Source organism: Lepidochelys olivacea, assembly GCF_965140295.1.
Source record: "Lepidochelys olivacea isolate rLepOli2 genome assembly, chromosome: 1".
NCBI classification, from domain to species: Eukaryota; Metazoa; Chordata; order Testudines; family Cheloniidae; genus Lepidochelys; species Lepidochelys olivacea.
The window spans coordinates 163,078,830-163,101,164 of record NC_140411.1 but is presented as its reverse complement, the minus strand read 5'-3'; the positions used below and the strand labels follow the sequence as shown (position 1 = coordinate 163,101,164).

At 44.4% G+C, this 22,335-nt stretch overlaps 1 protein-coding gene across 9 annotated transcripts in view; it reads left to right on the top strand.

The window, feature by feature from the left end:
• KCNJ15 (potassium inwardly rectifying channel subfamily J member 15) overlaps window positions 1–22,335 on the top strand; it is a 44,710-nt gene that overhangs the window by 3,105 nt on the left and 19,270 nt on the right. For 2 of the 9 annotated variants that reach the window (XR_014710044.1, XR_014710046.1), the window contains exons 2-3: window positions 681–760; window positions 1,644–2,197. The exons of 4 other annotated variants lie outside the window; for them this stretch is intronic. Coding sequence is in view for 1 of the 5 variants with exons in the window: in XM_084617947.1 (XP_084474073.1) it covers window positions 3,614–3,642 (29 nt within the window). In the remaining 4 variants the exon portion in view is untranslated. Of the gene's footprint in view, window positions 1–529; window positions 761–1,643; window positions 2,198–3,399; window positions 3,643–22,335 lie in introns of those variants that run through there. 3 more of the 9 variants (XR_014710045.1, XR_014710047.1, XM_084617947.1) reach the window with 2 other exon arrangements.

Here is a 22,335-nt window from a genome sequence, read left to right as displayed (position 1 = left end):
GGGGAGGAGCACTAAAATAGACCTTGCTGGGTCTAATTTGGGGTAATGCAGACCCAATTCGTTGGTATTGGTCTCCGGGAGCTATCGCAGAGTGCTCCAGTGTGACCACTCTGGACAACACTTTCAACTCTGATGCACTAGCCAGGTACACAGGAAAAGCCCCAGGAAATTTTGAATTTCATTTCCTGTTTGGTCAGCGAGATGAGCTCAGCAGCACAGGTGACCATGCAGTCACCCCAGAATCGCAAATGAGCTCCAGAATGGACCAAAAGGGAAACACTGGATCTGATTGCTGTATGGGGAGAAGAATCTGTGCAGGCCAAACTCCAGTCAAAAAGAAGAAATACTAATATATATGCCAAAATCGCACAGGGCATGGTGGAGAGAGGCTACAACAGGGACACACAGCAGTGTCGCATGAAAGTTAAGGAGCTCAGGCAAGCCTTCCAAAAGACGAAGGAGGCAAATGGTCGCTCCAGGTCAGAGCCCCATACATGCCACTTCTATGATCAGCTGCATGGCATTCTAGGGGGGACCCTACCACTACCCCACCACTGTTTGTGGACACCTGCAAGGGGGGAGGTCTCACGCAACACGCAGGAGGATTTTGTGGATGAGGATGAGGAGCAAGAGGAGGAGAACGTGCAGCAGGCAAGTGGTGAATCCGTTCTCCCCGGCAGCCAGGACCTTTTCATCACCCTGGAGCCAATACCCTCCCAAGGCGGGATCCCCGACCCTGAAGCTGGAGAAGGCAGCTCTGGTGAGTGCACATTTGTAACTACAGTACAGGGTTTAAAAGCAATAGTGTTTAATGTTTGATTTGCCCTAAAGACTTGGGATGCATTCGCGGCCAGTACAGCTATTGGAAAAGTCTGTTAACGTGTCTGGGAATGGAGCGGGAATCTTCCAGGGACATCTCCATGAAGCTCTCCTGGAGGTACTCTGAAAGCCTTTGCAGAAGGTTTCTGGGGAGGGCTGCCTTATTTCGTCCTCCATGGTAGGACACTTTACCATGCCAAGCCAGTTGCAAGTAGTCTGGAATCATTGCAGCACAAAGCATGGCAGCGAATGGTCCTGGGTTTTGGTTGCATTCAAGCAACATTCGGTCTTTATCTTTTTGTGTCAGCTTCAGGAGAGTGATATCATTCATGATCACCTGGTTGAAATAGGGGAATTTTTGTAAGGGAACAGTAAAAGGACCCCGTTCATGCTGGGTTTTTTGCGCTTGGCTAAAAGGGATCATCCCGGAGAATAGCCACATGATGGCAGGAAGGATGCACTGCACATCCACTCCAAAACTGCAGCCCCTCCTTTTAAACGGCAAATCCAGCCAGTATTGCTTGCTATGGGAAAGGAGGGTGCTGCAGTTTGAAACCATTCCCGCATGTTATGAAGGTGTAAGAAGCCAACCCTGCGTACCCTTTGGCTTACCATGGCTGCCTGGAAACCGAATTCTGTTGCCCAGCTGTGTGTGATGTGTCACCATACCGGCAGGTGCTCAATATAAAAGGGAAAATGCGACCTTGTACCTAAAGCACATGTGCTGTCTGCTGTAAATTGCATGATTCGCTGTGAAAGAGTCTCCCTTTTGTACTCGAAATGTATCATCTTACATTTTACTCTCCCTTTTTATCTCCACCCAGGTGCAAATGTTTCTATGCTCCCCCATCATCTCCGTCCCTGAGGTTATCACCGATTAGAAGGCGAAAAAAACGCACTCGCAATGACATATTTTCTGAGCTCATGCAGTCCACCCACACTGATAGGGTGCAGCTGAATGTATGGAGGCATTCAGTGGCAGAGGCCGTAAAAGCATTAAGTCAGTGCAAAGAGCAGAGGCAGGAGGCGATGGTGAGGCTAATGGGGGGGGGAGCAAATGGGATATGATGAAGCATCTGTTGGAGCTGCAGGAAAGCCAACAAGAGCACAGACCCCCACTGCATCCATTGTATAACCACCTGCCCTCCTCCCCAAGTTCCATATCCTCCTCACCCAGATGCCCAAGAACGCAGGGGGAGGGAGGCTCCGGACAGCCAGCCACTCCACTCCAGAGGATGCCCAAGCAACAGAAGGCTGTCATTCAAACAGTTTTGATTTGTAGTGTGGCTACAATAAGCAATGTGGCCTTGTTTTCCCTCCTCCCGCACCCCACCCCACTCGGGCTACCTTGTCAGTTATCTCACTTTTTTTTTAATTAATAAAGAAAGAATGCTTGGTTTTAAAACAATAGTTACTTTATTTCCTTTGCCAGCTGTGATCGAAGGGGGAAGGGTGGTTGGCTTACAGGAAATTAAAATCAATGAAGGGGGCGGGTTTGCAGCAAGGAGAAACACACACAACTGTCACACCGTAGCCTGGCCAGTCATGAAACTGGTTTTCAAAGCCTCTCTGATGTGGTCGAGCTCTATCTATGCTCTTCTAATTGCCCTGGTGTCTGGCTGCTCAAAATGGGCCACCAGGTGATTTGCCTCAACCTCCCACTCCGCCATAAACGTTTTCCCCTTATTCTCACAGATATTATAGAGCACTCAGCAAGCAGCAATAACAATGGAAATGTTGGTTGCGCTGAGGTCTGACCTAGTCAGAAAACAGTGCCAGCAAGCTTTTAAACGTCCAAAGGCAAATTCTGCCACCATTCTGCACTTGCTCAGCCTATAGTTGAACTGCTCCTTAATACTGTCCAGGCTGCCTGTGGGCAGCTTCATGAGCCATGGGAGCTAGGAGTAGACTGGGTCCCCAGGGATAACTATTGGCATTTCAACATCACCAATGGTAATTGTCTGGTCTGGGAAGTAAATCCCTTCTTGCAACTGCTCGAACAGCCCGGAGTTCCTAAAGATGTGAGCATCATGCACCTTTCCCAGACATCCCACGTTGATGTCAGTGAAATGTCTCTTGTGATCCACCAGTGCTTGCAGAACCATTGAGAAGTAGCCCTAGCAGTTTACGTACTGCTTGGCAAGGTGGTCTGGTGCCAAGATAGGGATATGCATTCCATCTATTGCCCCACCACAGTTAGGGAAACCCATTGCAGCAAAGCCATCCACTATGACATGCACATTTCCCAGAGTCACTACCCGTGATAACAGAATGTCAGTGATTGCATTGGAGAAACACACATTGGATCACAGCAGTCCCCACAGGAGACTTGCCCACTCCAAACTGATTCCCGACTGACCGGTAACAGTCAGGTATTGCAGGCTCCCACAGGGCTATCACCACTTGCTTCTCAACTGTCAGGGCAGCTGCCATCTGGGTATTCCTGTCCTTCAGGGTGGAGGAAAGCAACTCACTAAGTTCAAGGAAAGTGGCCTTACACATGCGGAAGTTTCGCAGCCACTGTGAATCATCCCATACCTGCAACATTATGCGGTCCCACCAGTCTGTGCTTGTTTGCAGGGCCCAGAATCAGCGTTCCACTGTATCAACCAGCCCCATTGCCGCCATGATGTCCCACTTGCCACATCCTGCGCTTTCAGGAACGTCTGTGTCCATGTCCTCATCACAATTGTCCTCATGCTGGCGTCTCTTAACCCAGTTCTGCACATACTCCAGGATAATGAACAAGGTGTTTACAATGTTCACAACAGCAGCGGTGAGCTAAGCAGGCTCCATGCTTGCCATGGTATGGCGTCTGCACAGGTAATCCAGGGGAAAAGGTGCGAAACGATTGTCTGCCATTGCTTTCATGGAGGGAGGGAGAGGCGACTGATAATATGTACCCAAAATCACCCGCGACAATCTTTTTGCCCCATCAGGCATTGGGAGCTTAACCCAGAATTCCAATGGGCAGCAGAGACTGCAGGAACTGTGGGATAGCTACCCACAGTGCACTGCTCCGTAAGTCGATGCTAGCCGTGGTATTGAGGATGTACTCCGCCGACTTAATGCGCTTAATGGGGACGTACACAATCGACTATAAAATCAATTTCTAAAAATCGACTTCTATAAAATCGACCTAATTTTGTAATGTAGACATACCCTAAGTCTTAAGAATATCTTTTTCCTCCCTGTACATTTCACCATGGGATGCCATATTACACTGGTGCTCTGGGAACTACACTGGCATCCTTTGGATTTCTTTGTGGAACTGAAGATGTTAATTTTGGCCTATGCAGCTGTAAATGGCTTAGGAGATGCCTATTTGAGAGATTCCTCCCGCCTCCTTAGCCTGTTCCACAGATGCTGCAGCTGAAACCTGCAGAGGTGCTCAAGCTGGAGCAAAGGAGTTGCGGGTGTGTTACTTTCCTGGAGGGTCCCTAAGGAATTTGCTCCCCACTTGGTTCAAAAGAGCCCAATTTGTTGACCTTCAGGACATGCTACAAAGTTCTTTTCTCCCTCTGGCTTTTAGGGAGGGATGGGGACACCTGAGGATTAGCAGCTGAGAAGGGTGAGATATTTTCACCTGTTTTTTGTTTTGTTTTTTTAAAAGCTTGGCTGGTTTACTTTTGTTATGTAGTGAGGATTGGCAGCTGGACTTGCTGTATGCCTGGTATTTTTAAATAAGTGTAAAAGGTAGACAGAGCTTTTAAACTTCCTTTATAAATCGAAAGTGATAAGGTGTTGATCAGCAATGGCACACTAGTATGACCTGGTTAGATTCAATTTGTTTCCACAGCTTCAACTCAAGTGCTTCATACCAGATTAAATCACAGCTTGTTCCTCTTCACTAGTTTCGTAGATTCCAAGGCCAGAAGGAATCACTGTGATCATCTAGTCTGACCTCCTGTATGGCACAGGCCATAGAAATTCCCCGAAATAATTCCTAGAGCAGAGCTTTTACAAAACATCCAGTTTCTCAAGTCTTATTGTCATCTACACTTTTTTTATCTGAACTTAACACTTTTTTTATTAAGGATATTTAATAATAAGGACTATCTGTTGAAACAATGAGTGTAATTTGTAATGGACCAATGTACAACACAGCACATTTAATTCAATGCATGTTGTTAAAAATGCGGTATGTGTTGCTTTTCTGACTTAAAAGTGGATTAGAGTGAGCTGGTGGAAAAAACATGGAAAAACATCATAAATATTTCATCACACTTGCTCCCCTTTTTCCATCACAAAATTGGACAATCTCATAAAAAATATTTTTTTTGAATCTTTCCACCAGCTCTGTCATTTTTAGATAACTTTGTGGACAATAGGCACAATTCATCACATCAAGAATAATTGCTCCTGGGAGATAAAGGCAAATTTAGTCACGGCAGAGCCATGGAAATTGTACCTACGTTTGGCTGAACATTTTTCATCAAAACTGTTTTCTTGTCCAAACTGGTTGGGTTTTTTGTTTCTTTTAGGGAGGGGGGTCAATAAGGCGACATTTTCTGTGGAAAATTTCAATGAAAACGAAAATTTTTTTTGTTTTTTTGACATTTTCCATGAACCCTCCCCTCAATTGTCTGACAAGCTCTGATTATAATGCACCACTGGCTGGTCCCACTCCCAGCATCTTCGCTTTTCCTCTCAGCTGGTGAATCCACTGTCATTCTCTAGCCTCAGCAAACAGTCCTTACTTCCCTGCGGCCTTAGCTACCTGCAGCCATCCACAAAAGCATCTGCCCTAACTTCCTAGATGCTAAATCTATTAACAATACGCCCCCTTCCCCCTAAAAAGACATGACACAAAACTACAAAAGCAGCCAGCGTAGGAAAAAAATATGAGAAATAATGGAAGAAAAGCCAATGTGATTTCTGTGATTTTCGTGGAAATGTGAGTCAGATTGTCCCTCATATAAATAAGGCCTTGGCCCTGGTGTATATGTGGTGATGCTTAGATGTTCTAGCACATGTGTAATTGTCATTCATTTTCTTAGGAAGAAATTAACTGAGGCACCATTTGCATAACATTTCACTGAGTGAATACAGGGGACTGGGTGATTCAAGAAATAAGTATTTGATCAGGAAACTTTTGATTTCCATCTGGCCACTCTTTAGTGGCCCATCTGAAACATGCCCTTGGCCTCAGCGCCGTTCCTGGTATACTGATGTTACACCATAAAAACCACTGCCACCACACTGGTCCTTTTCGGCAGTCTCACAAGAGAGTCAAAGACTGAAATGGCACAGCATGTGAAGTGCTGCTTCACCAGTAAAAGTGGAAGAACATAGAGCAGGCAAAAACAAAAGGAGGACTTGTGGCACCTTAGAGACTAACAAATTTATTTGAGCATAAGCTTTCATGAGCTACAGCTCACTTCATCGGATGCATTCAGTGGAAAATACAGTGCGGAGATTTATATACATAGAAAACATGAAACAATGGGTGTTACCATACACGCTGTAACCAGAGTGATCACTTAAGGTGAGATATTACCAGCAGGAGAGCCGGGGGCGGGAGGGGGGAACTTTTGTAGTGATAATCAAGGTGGGCCATTTCCAGCAGTTGACAAGAACGTCTGAGGAACAGTGGGGGGTGGGGGGGTGGAATAAACTTGGGGAAATAGTTTTACTTTGTGTAATGACCCATCCACTCCCAGTCTCTATTCAAGCCTAAGTTAATTGTATCCAGTTTGCAAATTAATTCCAATTCAGCAGTCTCTTGTTGGAATCTGTTTTTGAAGTTTTTTTGTTGAAGAATTGCAACTTTTAGGTCTGTAATCGAGTGACCAAAGAGATTGAAGTGTTCTCCAACTGGTTTTTGAATGTTATAATTTTTGACGTCTGATTTGTGTCCATTTATTCTTTTACGTAGAGACTGTCCGGTTTGACCAATGTACATGGCAGAGGGGCATTGCTGGCACATGATGGCATATATCACATTGGTAGATGTGCAGGTGAATGAGCCTCTGATAGTGTGGCTGATGTGATTAGGCCCTATGATGGTGTCCCCTGAATAGATACGTGGACACAGTTGGCAACGGGCTTTGTTGCAAGGATAGGTTCCTGGGTTAGTGGTTGTGTTGTGTGGTGTGTGGTTGCTGGTGAGTATTTGCTTCAGGTTGGGGGGCTGTTTGTAAGCAAGGACTGGTTGATAGGATATCCTTCAGGATAGGTTGTAGATCCTTGATGATGCATTGGAGAGGATTTAGTTGGAGGCTGAAGGTGACGGCTAGAGGTGTTCTGTTATTTTCTTTGTTGGACCTGTCCTGTAGTAGGTGACTTCTGGGTACTCTTCTGGCTCTGTCAATCTGTTTCTTCACTTCAGCAGGTGGGTATTGTAGTTGTAAGAATGCTTGATAGAGATCTTGTAGGTGTTTGTCTCTGTCTGAGGGGTTGGAGCAAATGCGGTTGCATCATAGAGCTTAGCTGTAGACAATGGATCGTGTGGTGTGGTCTGGATGAAAGCTGGAGGCATGTAGGTAGGAATAGCTGTCAGTAGGTTTCCGGTATAGGGTGGTGTTTATGTGACCATCGCTTATTAGCACCATAGTGTCCAGAAAGTGGATCTCTTGTGTGGACTAGTCCAGGCTGAGGTTGATGGTGGGATGGAAATTGTTGAAACCATGGAAATCAAATCATGTTGAATTCCTTGAGGGCATCTTTTCCATGGGTCCAGATGATGAAGATCTCATCAATGTAGCGCAAGTAGAGTAGGGGCATTAAGGGATGAGAGCTGAGGAAGCGCTGTTCTAAGTCAGCCATAAAAATGTTGGCATACTGTGGGGCCGTGCGGGTACCCATAGCAGTGCCAGGGATTTGAAGGTATACATTGTTCCCAAATGTGAAGTAGTTATGGGTGAAGACAAAGTCACAAAGTTCAACCACCAGGTTTGCCATGACATTATCGGGGATACTGTTCGTGATGGCTTGTAGTCCATCTTTGTGTGGAATGTTGGCATAGAGGGCTTCTACATCCATAATGGCCAGGATGGTGTTTTCAGGAAGATCACCAATGGATTGTAGTTTCCTCAGGAAGTCAGTGGTGTCTCGAAGATAGCTGGGAATGCTGATAGCGTAGGGCCTGACGAACAAGTCTACATAGCCAGACAATCCTGCTGTCAGGGTGCCAATGCCTGAGATGATGGGGCATCCAGGATTTCCAGGTTTATGGATCTTGGGTAGCAGATAGAATACCCCAGGTTGGGGTTCCAAGGGTGTGTCTGTGCGGATTTGTTCTTGTGCTTTTTCAGGGAGTTTCTTGAGCAAATGCTGTAGTTTCTTTTGGTGACCCTCAGTGGGATCAGAGGGTAATGGCTTGTAGAAAATGGTGTTGGAGAGCTGCCTAGCAGCCTCTTGTTCATATTCCAGCCTATTCATGATGACAGCACCTCCTTTGTCAGCCTTTTTGATTATGATGTCAGAGTTGTTTCTTAGGCTGTGGATGGCATTGTGTTCTGCACAGCTGAGGTTATGGGGCAAGTGATACTGCTTTTCCACAATTTCAGCCCGTGCACATCGGCGGAAGCACTCTATGTAGAAGTCCAGTCTGTTGTTTCGACCTTCAGGAGGAGTCCACCCAGAATCCTTCTTTTTGTAGTCTTGGTAGGAAGGTCTCTATGGGTTAGTACGTTGTTCAGAGGTGTGTTGGAAATATTCCTTGAGTCGGAGATGTTGAAAATAGGATTCTAGGTCACCACAGAACTGTATCATGTTCGTGGGGATGGAGGGGCAGACGGAGATGCCCCGAGATAGGACAGATTCTTCTGCTGGGCTAAGAGTATAGTTTGATAGATTAACAATATTGCATTGTTATCAGTACACTATGGATAAACAATTTTCTTCAGCCTGTTCTTTTTCATCCCCACTAAGGTCCCTTTACACTGCCAGAGTGGTGTAAAGAGCTCTTGGTGCACGTGAGATTCAGGCCTTTGCCTCCGGTGAGATCAGTCGGCTAGAATTCATGAGCACTAAACTCAACTTCAAATAAATTAAAAGGCAAACACAATAGTGCAGTTGTGCTTACTATGCTTACTTTCCCCCCAACAGTTTCTTATTTTTCTTCATATCCTTGCTCTTCTTGAACTAATTCTACCAACATACTTAAAGCTACATACTTCTCTTCCCTTTTGCATCTCCCGTACACAATAGTGTGAGTGTGACTACAGGATTTGAGGATATGTGGCCCTTTGAGTTCATCCCTTTTCAGGAGTGTTGTTGCAATTGAAGAATGTACTGCACAGTAAATTTGGATTTTCTGAAACAGAAAATTTGCCCTTTGGTCTTGATTTATTTCTTTCCAATATAAATAGACAAATTGTGACTTGAGTTTCAAGGCTTCAAAATAATGTTTGCATCAATTTTGCAACATCATATTCAGTGCTCCTGTGTGGTGGAGAACTTGAAAATACTACCCTGATGCCATTTGTCCTTGTTTGTCCTTTAGTGGAGTGCAGAAACCAGTTCAATGGAGCAGTCCCAATGATATATCTTCCAACAGTATCCTGTAAAGGAGTTTTGTTTTTGCTGAGTGTAGTCATGATTTTGTAGACTTACATTTCCAAGAGTGGTTCTCTGTAGATTTTGTAGAACCCATTTCTCTTGGAAAGCTTCTGAATAATAGCTAGAAAACAAAAACAAAACAAACCATTTACTTCTAGATACTTTAGACAGTCTTATGAAACTAGTTAATCATTTTAAGCTGTTACAGTAACTTTTACTGTTCAAGGGTGAAAGTGCCACAGAGGGCAATAACCTCTGAAAACATCAGTTAAAGTACATTGCTTAGAAACACAGGCTGTAGGAGCTGAAAGGTTAACATGGGAATATATAAAAAAGGCCTGAACAACAGACTGACTATTGTTTCTCAGCCTTAGAAAACAATGGACCTGATTTTCAGAATCTGCTGAGCATCCAGACCTCAGGTTGAAATCAGTGGAATTTGTGGGTGATCAGTAACTTTGAAAATGTTAAGACGAAAGACAAAGACATCTGTCAGAGGCTTGTGGTGACAGTGTATGGCTCTAATTTTGTCTCTTTTTCTATTGGTTATTGGCTAATTCTCAGGGAATGCAAGTGTCACTAAGAAACAATGGTAGAATTAAGAAACATATACAATTTTGGAAGATCAAAGTGATGTTACAAAAGATGTAGGGTTGACAGTGGACAGGGAATTGGATGCGTTTACAATGAAATGTGCTACTAAAAACAGTCAGTACCATTTTTGGAGTTGCATACATGTAGAATCATAGAAATGAGAGCTGGAAGGAACCTTGAGAAGTCATTAAGTCCACCTGCCCTGTGCAGAAGGAGGGCAAAGTAAACCTAGGCCATCCCTGACAGGTATTTGTCCAACCTTTCTTTAAAAAACTCCATTGATGGGGATTCCACAATCTACCTTGGAAGCCTCTTCCAGAGCATAACTATCCTCATATTGAGAAAGTTTTTCCTAATACCTAACCTAAATCTCCCTTGTTGAAGATTAAGCCCATTGCTTCAAGTCCTATCTTCAGTGGCCACAGAGAAAAAATTGATCACAGTCCTTTTCTAACAGCTATTAACATATTTAAAGACTATCAGCTCCCACCCTTCTTTTCTCAAGCTAAAACGTGCCCAGTTTTTTTTAACTCTTCCTCATAATCAGGTTTTTTAAAAGTTTTATCATTTTAGTTGCTCTTCCCTGGACTCTCTCCAATTTGTCCACATCTTTCCTAAAGTGTGGTGCCCAGAATTGGACACAGTACTCCAGCTGAGGCCTCACCAGTGCAAGGAGAGCCTGTGACTTACATACAACCCACCTGTTAATACACCCCAGAATATTAGCCTTTTTTGCAACTGCATCATATTGTTGACTCAGATTCAATTTGTGATCCAGTATAACTTCCAGATCTTTTACAGCAGTATTACCACCTACCCCATTATTCCCAATTTTTGTAGTGGTGCACTTGATTTTTCCCTCCTAAGTGTAGTACTTTACACTTGTCTTTATTGAATGTCATTTTGTTGATTTCAGACCAATTCTCCAGTTTATCAAGGTAACTTTGAGTTCTAATTCCATCCTCCAATGTGCTTGCAACGCCTCCCAGCTTGGTGTCATCTGCAGATTTTGTAAGCCTACTCTGCACTCCATTTTCCAAGTCATTAATGAAAATATCGAGTAGTATTAGACCCAAGACTCTCCCCTGCTGGACCTCACTAGATACACTTTCCCAGTTTGACAGCAAACCATTGATTACAACTCTTTGAGTATAGTCTTTCAACAGCTGTGCACTCACCTTAAAAGTAAATTCATCTAGGGGCATGGCTACTCTTGCAAATGTAGAGCCCTGGGAGTTAAACCAGCCTTCGGAGAGCGCAGCAGGGAAAGCGCTGCCATGTGTTTACACTGTCAAATTCAAGCACACTGGCATGGCCACATTAGCAGCTCTTGCAAGGCAACAGAGAGCAGTGCATTGTGGTAGCTATCCCAGCATGCAAGTGGTTGCAGTGTGCTTTTCAAATGGGGGAGAGGGGTAGAATGTGACAGGGAGTATATTGTGTGTATGTGGGGGGAGAGACAGTGTGTTTTGAGGTGCTGAGAGTGTGTCAGCAGACCCCCCTGCCTCTCTCTCTCACAGCAGCAGCATTCCACACTAATGGTTGCTTTGTCCCAGAGCAGATAAGCATGCTGGCTGTCAGAAACAGAGCTTTGAAAGGGGATATCCGCATTCCTACAGCTGATTCCAAAACAATGACAAGAGTGGCCACTTGACTTCAGGGGATTATGGGACGTTTCTGGAGGACAATCACAGTGCAGTAATGCAACACCTCATTCACACTGACACCCAGGCGTTTCAGCCAGGACGCAGTAAGCGTTATGCTTCTCGTGGAGGTGGATTACGAGGAGTGCTCCAGCTGCAGAGTCCGGGCGTTCTACGTGCCTTGCCAGTATGGACACACCGGGAGTTAGGGCGCCAGGGGCTGCTTTAATGCACTCTTAACTTGCAAGTGTAGCTAGATCTCATCATGGATTAGGGAGCTGCGAGTCCTGTACAGCGTTAGATTGGTGAGACTACACTTCAGTAGGGGATGGAGCTAGATGGTTTAACAGGTCTTTTTTATCCCTTATTTCCATGACTCTTTGGTCCTGAAAGTCCATCTGAATTATTCAGGCAGGTCTTGCTGTCTGTTACTCTGTCTTAATGCCAACACTGGTTTGCTTTTTTTGCATTCTTCCCAGTGATGTAAGTTATGCATCAGTAAGTCAGTACAAGAGAGTCTAAGGTGGTACAGTTTACATGAAGAGGAGATGGAAGAGGGGGTGAACTGGGGCAGGAAAAGCATCAAAAGGATAAGATACATCCCCACACCTTATATTTTCAGTTAGTTGTTTTCCTTGTCCCTCTCTTCTGCCTCCTTTGTGTATAACTTACACCTGCTTACAGATATATAACTTAAACTCACAGATGTGAAGGTCAGAAGAAACATTTAGCTCATGTAGGCTGAAGTCCTATAGGAGCCCTATCTCCATCCACCTGATGGGGCTTCTGTGGAATTTGAAGGTAGGTCATTTGTCTTCACAAGCAATACACATACCTCCAAGCTACTAAGCCACTTGTAATCTCTAAATGTGGTCCATAATTTGAATGTATTATTTGTACAGTGCTGCTGTCAAAGACCAGAATCCCTGCTCTAAAGAACTGCAGATCTAACAGCACAAGTGGAGCATGATACAGCACAAACAACAGATACGGGTACTCTATAGGCAAACATAGGGTGGCATGTAGCTACTATAGCTGGAATACTTCATCAAACCAGATGTGTTTTGAGAAGTTGTTCTGAAAGCAGCCAGAGATGGGATTTTATATATGTTAATTGGGAGGCTGTTCCAGGCACATGAAGTGGTAGGAGAAAAATCTCAAGGTGATATATCAGCAAAGGAGACAAAAGGAGCAGTCAGAAGTGAATCAGAAGAAGTGGGAGGCCAGGTAGGAGTGGATGAAGGCAGAGTTATGGGAAACTTTGAAGGTGAGCTATGCTTTTGTGCAGTAATGGAAGGGAAGGCTGTGCAAGTACTGAGGAAAGAGGAAGTCGTGGTCAGAATAATGGGAGAGAAAAATGATCTTTGCAGCAGCACTTTGGATGGCTAGGCCATAAGGTAGAGAAGGGCTAAGAACATGCGGTTGCAGTAGGCAAATTAGAAAACACCTAGCTAATGAACCAGAGTTGGGCAGTGGGTTCACAGAGGAAGGGAAGGATTTTGGCTATATTGTAGTGTCTAGCTGCCAACAGAAAGGGAGGAGTTTTACTCATTTAATGAATGAAGCAAGGGATGCTATATCCCACAGAAAATGTTCCTTTTGTAAATTATGGGTTTTCCAGGGGTGCCACTTTGTTAACATGGGGACAAATGAATTGGATTGATGTTATATTTGCGTCAAGATGACAGAATGTTGTATCATTTGCATAATCCATAATGCAAACACAGTGGTCTGTGCCCTTTTGGAGTGTGAGGACTGGATCTGTCTTTAATCCATCACTGTGGTTACAAACAGATTCCACTGAAATATACTACTGCAAATTAATGCTCATGGGTCTTTTTTTATTATTATCTATCACCAAGAGTAGGTGACTCATAGTGTGCTATGTAGTAGAAACAAGAAACGATTTTCTTACATTTATTGATTTGTAATAGTATGTAGTATTGTAGCCTACAGTACCTTTCAACTCAAGCTTCAGAACTCCTTGTTAGATTCACTTCTCTTTAACAACTCATGATAGAATAAGAGCTACCTTTATATAGGATTATCACTTAATGAGACTACAGATGGCTGTTTACTAGGGCTGATCAAAAAATTGGGATTTCAATTAAACAAAATCTTTCATTAAAAGTGTCTGATTTTGATGGAAAATTTACATTTTTCATCCAAAAACAGACACCTGAAAACCAAAATGTTTTCAGTTGAAATCTGAAACAATTTGATTCAAGAAATGCTGCTGTGTGTCTCATGGTGGGGATGTGGTTTGGTTTTCTCATGACCCCATTCTTCTTTATGGACCAGGACTCCTATGATGCACTACTTTCCCTCCCCAAGAAGGGAGACCAAAGAGCCTAGCCTGTACAAGAGAACAGAAACATGAGACATTCAAACTACAGCTCCTCTTAGTCACTGCAATAGCATTTTTGACTAGAAATATTTTGGTTTAGTTTTCAATTTTTATCTGAAAAGTTATAATTTGTTTTCACTGAAAATTTCAGCGGAAAAAACCCCCACTTTCCAACCAGCTCTCATGTTTAAATTTAAATGTTTCTCTGTTCTCTTCTGTGATACACATTATGAAGCCATTAAAAGCCTGATAAATAAAAGTTATTCTTGTCAACCAAACACCTAGTAGTGACATAATAAGGTAGTTGGGGAAGGGTCATATTTGCTATTCTGGTAAAGCAGATGACTTGGAAAACATCAAAGTAACTTCTGACCTTTTTAGCATCTGGAAAAGTTAAGACAAAAATAATGTAATATAGTTACTCAAGTTGTTGAATTTTGTAGAGTTTTAAGAATAAATTTGGGGACCTCTGAAAAAAGAACAAACCTATTTCTCAACAGAACATGAAAGTAATATCCAGTTTAATTCTTCAATGATCAAAGCTAGACTTTCTCAAGTTCCCTAGTGCGTAAGATCACTGAACTTTTGAGCTGAGACAGGATCATAAAGAAACAATAATAAAGATAAGATGGAGTGTAAATAAACAAGCAATGCAAGCTCCCTTCAGTAAAGTTATATATATGTTGACTTTGAAAAACAGGTTGGTATTTATCTTGTTGGGAATGTACCATTGTTCTCTGAAGTATGTTGCAGGGCAGCATAGCCACAGGTTTTACAAGGGTTTCCTAAAGAGTCATAAAGTGAAGAGAAAATAAATTAGGATGGAATACCACAAAGTTATCCCCCCAAATAAAGACCCTAGGCATGGATTCTGCTCCCTTTACCTAGGATGAGTAGTAACTTGTTCCACAAATAGTTTCATTGTCTCAGAGAGTGCCCTTGAGATGACCCATGCAGAAGGGGTGCTCACAGTGCCTTTCCCTATCTGCACTTACCCACAGTACGCTTTCCCTTTCTGGAATCCATGATGATCTCTCTGAGGGTCTGGGGAGGAGGGGTGTCTCTGCTGTGGGATGGGGCAGAGGCTGCAGTGGGAAAGTGGGTAAAGGACCAAGGGGACATACACATTCCCCTGGAGTTTACCTGGAAAACAAGAAGCCTGGGGATGTATTATTTTCCACAGAGCACCGCACCATATGGGAGCCCAGTGGCCACAGCAGCCCAGTCCAATGAAGCCATACTGCCCAGGAGCTCTGTGTGGATGGCCCTGACCTCCAGCAGATAGCCTGGGAATTCTCAGGGCCAGGTTGGAGGGAAGCTGACAAAAACCCCTGCCACCCATATGAGGAAATGCCCTCAGAGCCTGTCCTGAGGGCCTTACCACCATGGAGATGAGCTGGGGCACCGGCTTCAGTGGAGCCACTTGTGGAGTAAGCTACTATGCAGTGTGAGTAAAGGTAACAGAATCAGGCCTTTCAGAACACTACAGGCATTCCAGTTAGCTTTGGACATAGGGTGGGGCTCGAAGAGGCATGCAGCCAGTGGACCCCTTCAGCACTAAAAGTGGTTCCCTCTAAAGCAGCAACTGGGGCAGTGTGGGGAAGCCCAAAGTGCTGCCGCCTTTCTCCTCTCTGCACTGTGGATAAGGAGAGGACTGCAATGCTGTCAGTCCAGCACCTTTCACAAAGCCTCTCCAATCCCCTGCCATATTGGAGTAAAGAGAGTCTCTGAGGTTACAGCTGCAAGCTACCATTTCCTTATAAAGCTCCCGAATATTTCTCCCCATGGAGCTTTGATTTTTGTTTGCCCTCCCTCATAAAACAACAATGCATTCAAGAGTGTTATTGGAATACTTTGTATAAACAGCCAGGGAGCCGCACAATCTAGTAGTTTATATTATTTTCACTTTATAATTATTTTTCTGAAAAGTCTCTGTAGCACTCTATATTTATGGCTTGAAAACACAATCAAATAGTTTGGGATTCCAACACCAGAAACTTCCTTCCACAGGCAGCACTAGAATGTTCTCGTTAACAGTGGCACTCTCATGTTTCTGCTCTGAAACAGCAGGTATAACCAAATTCCTCTGGAGGCCTTTCCTTCCTCTCCCCAGAAATGTGCAGAAATGGGGGGGAAAGGCATTTTTTCCATTCATTGCATGGAGAGTATGAAAACTTGGCACACAAGTGAGTTATGTACTGGAATTTGGGTGGGTCTAGGAAAAAGCACAGACTTCAGTGGAAAACATATATGGGTGTGTATGAGAGAAAGCCTTTTAAACCATAAATTGATCACATGCATGGACTGGTGAGGAAAGAAACAGAAATTTGCCCTGAAATAATACACTCACTGAAAACAAGCACTACTGCCCCCATTTGAAAGTGCCATTGGCACTTTAAATATCATTCCATTAGTTTCATAGTGGCAGGTGAAAGACTCCCCTTTTGCCCAAGCATTTTAATTGCTTACATGAACCGTGTCACTCTTTTAGTGCTCATTATAAGTTCAGACTGTAGCTTTAAGCCATTATCCACATGGGTGATGGTGAGGGCTCAGTGGCATATGCACCAGCAGCTGCTGCCAGAGTAAAGCAGTAGGCCTAGATCCTCAAAGGTGTTTAGACGTGATACTCCCATTGGGAGTTAGGTGCCTCAGTACCTTTCACAGTCTGGGCTTAGGGCCCAATTCTCCGTTCTGCTATAGCGCTTTTGCACGGCTCAGTTAGCAGCCAGTCATAGGTTAGAGGGGCCTCTTTGAGGACATGAACTGCATGTTTGTATGGCCCATTGGCAAAACTCAGTGGGCATTTTGATGAAGAACTTCAAGATTTAGCTCAAAGAGAATACTCCGAGCCCTGTATTTGTTGGACATTAGTGAGATGGCTAAGGCATCACAAAGGATCAGTTCAGAAGTTCCATTTGTGTCACGATCTAAAGACTTTTCCTCATTGAACCTAGCAATTCTGTAGGCAAGACGTGCAAAGGAATGTGTATTCAAAACCAGATGTTTCCAAACTGAGCCTAGATCCAGCAATACCTCACAAATTAACACTCGGTTAATAGGCAAACCTGCTCATACTTGCAACTGCTCGTTCTCAAGCCACTACTCAACAAAGATGCAGCAAATGAGTGTTGCACTGATAGATCATGTTACCAATGACATGTCTATATGGTGGGTAATGCACATTACAGGGATGTACTTTCTAAAGCACACTACCGTGCTGCACATTAATAGGTCTGTGTAGACCCTGCTGCTGCACCAAAAGTTACTTTTACAAAATATACTACTGGTCATTTAAGAGAGTACTGTCCTCTGAAGTGCCATTATACATAGTGAAAGCTAACCTGAGGTGGTCAGAATAAATGAACGAAGTATAGGTACTGATGAATCAGCTGTAAGGCAACTCCATGTCCTGATTTTCCCAGACAGTACCAGTTTTTCATTTCATCAGTTCACAAGTTTGTCTGTTTAAGAGCTACAGAGTGTTTGTTCAAGCCTGAGTGGAATTTGCTCTGTGTTTACCAGAAACAAACAGTCCAAGGGAATAAGTGGCTGTGTGCTTTACAACATTTGGCGTTTAAAGCAAAAACTCAAATGAGAGGGGCCTTTCTAGAAGCTGTTCTGTGACTCTGAGGGAGCGTTCAACATGCTTATTCAGTACTACATGACCAGCTCCTTCAAAACCCAAAGTAGCTGCAAGAAAATCCTCCACTCTGAGTAACATGCCTGTGTCACTGCTGTTTCAGAAGCTGGCAGTATGACACCAGCACACATTTTCAAAATAAAGGGGGCCAGGATTTCACCCTTTAGGACAGTGGGAGTTTTGCCATTGACTTCAGCGCATTTTTACCCACCGTGTACTTTTATCTTTTGAATGGCTATGTCGCAGCCCTAAAAAGAATGTCTACACAAGTGACCCAGTTTTTCATTTTGAAAATATAAATAGTTTTAGTTTTTCATCCTGGCTGTTTACTGATTAACAAAGGGTGGAATTCGCGCTTGTGCAAAGGATCAGCATGAAGTCTAAGGCACCATTTACTTCCCACTTTCGCCTCTGTAGCTTAAGTGGCACACAGACCTTGTACTGGCCAGCTATACAGGAGTGAATTTCACCCAGATTGTAGTAAGCTGTCGTGTGTTTCTTAGCTGCTCGTGCAAATTAGTGAAGTTCTGCTGTAACTGGGTTTTTTAGTTGCTGAGCTTAGAGCAGAATGCTGTCATGTGGTATGTGAGGGCAGGTCTGCACCACAAACAGTGTGGTGCTCCATTGTAGTGCTTCTGATGAAGACGCTCTAAGCCAATAGAAGAGAGCTCTCCTGTCGGCTTAGTAACTCCACCTTTGTGAGAGGTGGTAGCTAGGTCAGCAGAAGAAACTCTGCCACCAATAGAGCACTGTCTACATGGGGAAGGGAGGGAGTTAGGTCGGTATATCTACCTCGCTCAGGGGTGTATTGTTCCACATTCCTGAGTAAGGTAGTTATACCAAAGCAAGTATGTAGAGTAGACCTGGCCTGAGTTAGTGTTTAGCAGAATGAAATTAAAGCTTTGCTTTAAAAACTAATAGACTTAGATGGGGAAAAAAGATGCTTTGTCTTATCATCTGCCCTTCCACAGCATGAACTTGTTCACACAAGCAATGGAATTCTCCCGCATAGCACAAGCACTTCCTGAGAAAACCAGCATAGAACAAGTTTTGAGATGAAACCTTGACAAGAGGAGTCATCCTTTCTTGGAAACACACTTTGTAATATTGTAAAATCATCAGACCAGATTCACTGGTGCGCTCTGGTCATGCAAATCTGATTCAACTAGCAGGTTATGTTAGATCTATTGCTACTTTGCATAGCAGCTGAAGTGTACAGGTGAATCTGGCCCATAGCTCTCAGAGATGGAAAACTCTAGCAGTGTGATTGGGTCTCTCCCATTTCTGGGAACGAATATGCTGTATTCCCCCAGCTAGATTAGAGTCTATCGGCATTAGATCTGAGCTGACCAAAAGACCCAACAATATACTGACCTTTTAATACAGGACTTTGTACTCCTTGCCCCTTTTCTTCCCTTATGAAGCTGTAGTGTGGTTTTAAATAGCATGCTGTGCTTCCTGTATACCAGAAGAATTTTATTTTACGAAGATGTTTCCAGGTTGATGCAAAGCTTTTATTTCATCATAAATGTTCTACTAAGCCCTTTTCAGAGTTATGCTTGGTATTTTCATTACAATGTGTCAAATAAAATTATTTTGGAGCGAGAAAGAGTGTTCGGGGATTACGGGGAGGGGGGAGGTTCTCTGATTATTACTCCTACCCACCCTTTGTTCGTGATGCTATAGGCCTTCTAGGTGCTGAATAAAGAAAGGAGTGAGTTTGTTACAAAATCTGCCATAACAAAATTTTGACACCCTCCAGTGAGCCACACCTTGCTGCCATACCTACCCTCTGCTATGAAAGCAACAGTGTATTGAGACTAATTAAAAAACAAACCCCAACTTGACTGTAATAGAGCGCATGCAGGCAGCAGTGAAATGAATTAGCAATAGTTTACTGCAACTACCTAAAAGAAAGAGCTCTTCAGCGCATGTATGAATGATGCAATATATGGAAGCATAACCAACCCTCCTATAGCATGGCAATATGTAACTGATCTACTGTGTTAGTTCCTAAGGGCAGATTGTGCCTGGTCAAGCCATGCATTACTCCTCCCGCCTCCTTCCCCAAGCACATGGAGAGCAAACTCAGGAGTGAATTAACCCTGTGGGGAATAAAGCCCAGCCCAGGCTGTGGAATCCTCTTTAAGGAGGGTTTAAAGGGCAGTGCATGGTCCCGCCTTCCACTGACGCCCTAAGATCCTCGGTTGTGGGGACCAAGCCCCTCTTTCCTCAATGATGGGGGGACTCCCTGACCAACTGACAGGAGGATCCGTGAGGGGAACTTTGTGTAGGCCCCAGCGCCCTTGTGGGATTTTCCATGGAGGGTTATGATCTGGGCCACGTATAGTAACCTCTACTGGAGAGCAAGTAACTGTGAGCGATGTAGCAGCGAGAAGGTCTGGTCTGTTAAAAGAGAGAAAGAAAAACTGAAATCGGTGACAGAGGGGACACGGCAGCCTTCTCTGGGCAAAATCCTGCAATGAAAGATCAATTATTTTGGGACCTAAACAAATTATCAGCCAGATGCTCAGCTGTTATAAACTGTCCAAGTTCTAGTGAAGTAAATGGACCTACCCCAATTTACACCAGCTAAGTTCCAGTCTTATATAGTTCCCAGAAAGCCAAACAAATGGTAACACATTGGTCACTGCTAGTGCATGTGGGCCAGTATTGAACCTGTGACCTAGCAAAGCTCTGGTACGAATTCTCTGAGTCATCCAGGTTGTTGTTTATTCCTAATTTATTTACAATGAAGAAACCTTGCCCATTTAAAAGCGATACCTATAGGTGCGACTATACTCTCCATTTCACTAAGTATCGCTGGAGCCTAAGACAAACTCTGGTCTGCTTCCTCATCTATTTGCTGAACTCCTAACTAGGAAAAGCCCAGAGTAAGTTAATACTGTTGTGAGTTACCGAGTTGTCAATTTTGTCAACAATTATGCTCCCAGCAGAAAGCGGAACACTTTAAAATATATTTTCTCCACTCTGCAACAGTGCTGCATTGGGAAAGCTGGTTTGGGTTGAAATCATTGAGAAGTTAAATGGAAACGTGAAAAACTAGTGTAATCTAGTTAATTTTAGATGCATTGTTAGCCAGTGACTTGAACACTCATCTGCAGGCCAGGAGACCTAGTTTCTCTTTCTGACTATGCCATGACCTGCTGTGGGACTTTGGGCAAGTCACTTTTTACCTTGCTGTGCCTCTGTTTTTCTTCTCAATCTTTATCTACCTTGTCTATTTGGCTTCTGAGGAGTTCGGAGCAGGGAGTGTCTCTTACTATGTGGTTGTGTGGAGGGGGAATGGTGCTAAGTAGAAAATGGCTGAAGTAAACATCGAAGAGCCTATTCCTATTAACATTAATAAATCGGTTTGGGGAGAAGAAAGATGGTCCAGTGGTTAGGGTGCTGGCTTGAGAGCCCTGGGTTCTGTCACAGACTCCCTGTGTGACTTTGAACAAGTCACTTAGTCTCTCTCTCTGCCTCAGTTTCCCCATCTGTAAAAGGGGGATAATAGCACTGGCCTACCTCACCGAGGTGTTGTTAATAAATACAATACTCAGATAATATGGTAATGCGGGCAGTATAGATATGGCAGATGGATAAAGGGGGGGGTACAACCAGAATTTTCCTAAGGAGGGGCCCAGGACTCTCCCTCCCCAGCCCTGCACCTCGCCCCCAAGCTCTCTCCTGCTGCACCTAGACTTGTGCTTGTCGCCCTGCACCCAGCTCCACATGCAGTCCCTTCTTGTGGCCCCAGACTCACTCAGCCCCATGTGCTCTGCACCAAGGCCCGCAGTCTCTCTGCCCCCACACCCAGCTCCATGCTCTTACCCAGTGAGGCAGTCAGGCTGAAGAGTACCATCCTCACTAGGGTCTAGGCAGCTCTGGGAGCCCCAGATCCCTTCTGCATCTCCACTTCCCCAGAAAGCACTGAAAGCCCTCCCACCATGCTGGGAATTCCAGGTACCTCCTGCTCCACTTCTCCTCAGGAGCTGGGAAGCCCCTATGCCCATGGGCACCAGAAAGACTACAAAAGTTGGGGGGCTAAGCAGGCACATGGGGTTGCAACGCTATTCCAATGTGGCCCTGCTGTCCAGGGAGTGGAGTTGCAATCTGGTGCATGGGGGCGCAATGCCACTCAAATTTCCTGCTCTGGTCAGGGGCCAAAGGGGGTAGGAAGGCCATTGATGCATCCCCAGAATACAGGACATCCAGCTTGGTTGCATGAACTTCTGGAATGGTGTGGGCCCACCCCTGCTGTCATGACCCCACTGCTACTCAGTCATACTACACAGAGGATGCTATTTTGCAGAGCTTGCTGCCCCGCCCCCAGCAGCGTGACCTCACATGCACAGTCATGCCACAGGGTGACCCTGACTTGCTGTTAAGTGCTGGTGATCAATTTTGCTAAATGGATGACAATGTTAAATTCTGGGGCTCAGCGACCGTGTCATACATAACATGGTATAAACCAAATGGAAATATCACTGATAAAAGTCTCCATCCAGGGGCGCAATGGTGAGGCCATGCTGGCAGCATGCCCTGTACAATGACGTTCTCCGTGCATCCACGTCGCGATGATGCTGGACAAAACCATGCCCGGTTTTATATCAGTCCTGGACAGGGAGACAAACTTTACAAAGACAGGAGTGTCCAGCCAACAACTGGATGAATGATCTGCCTGCAGTTGGAGGCCGCTGTCTCACTCCCCTTCGCCCCCAAGGTTGCTGAGCCCCTGGATAGAGGTTTTGACCAGTGATAGTTCTGCTTCCACAGAG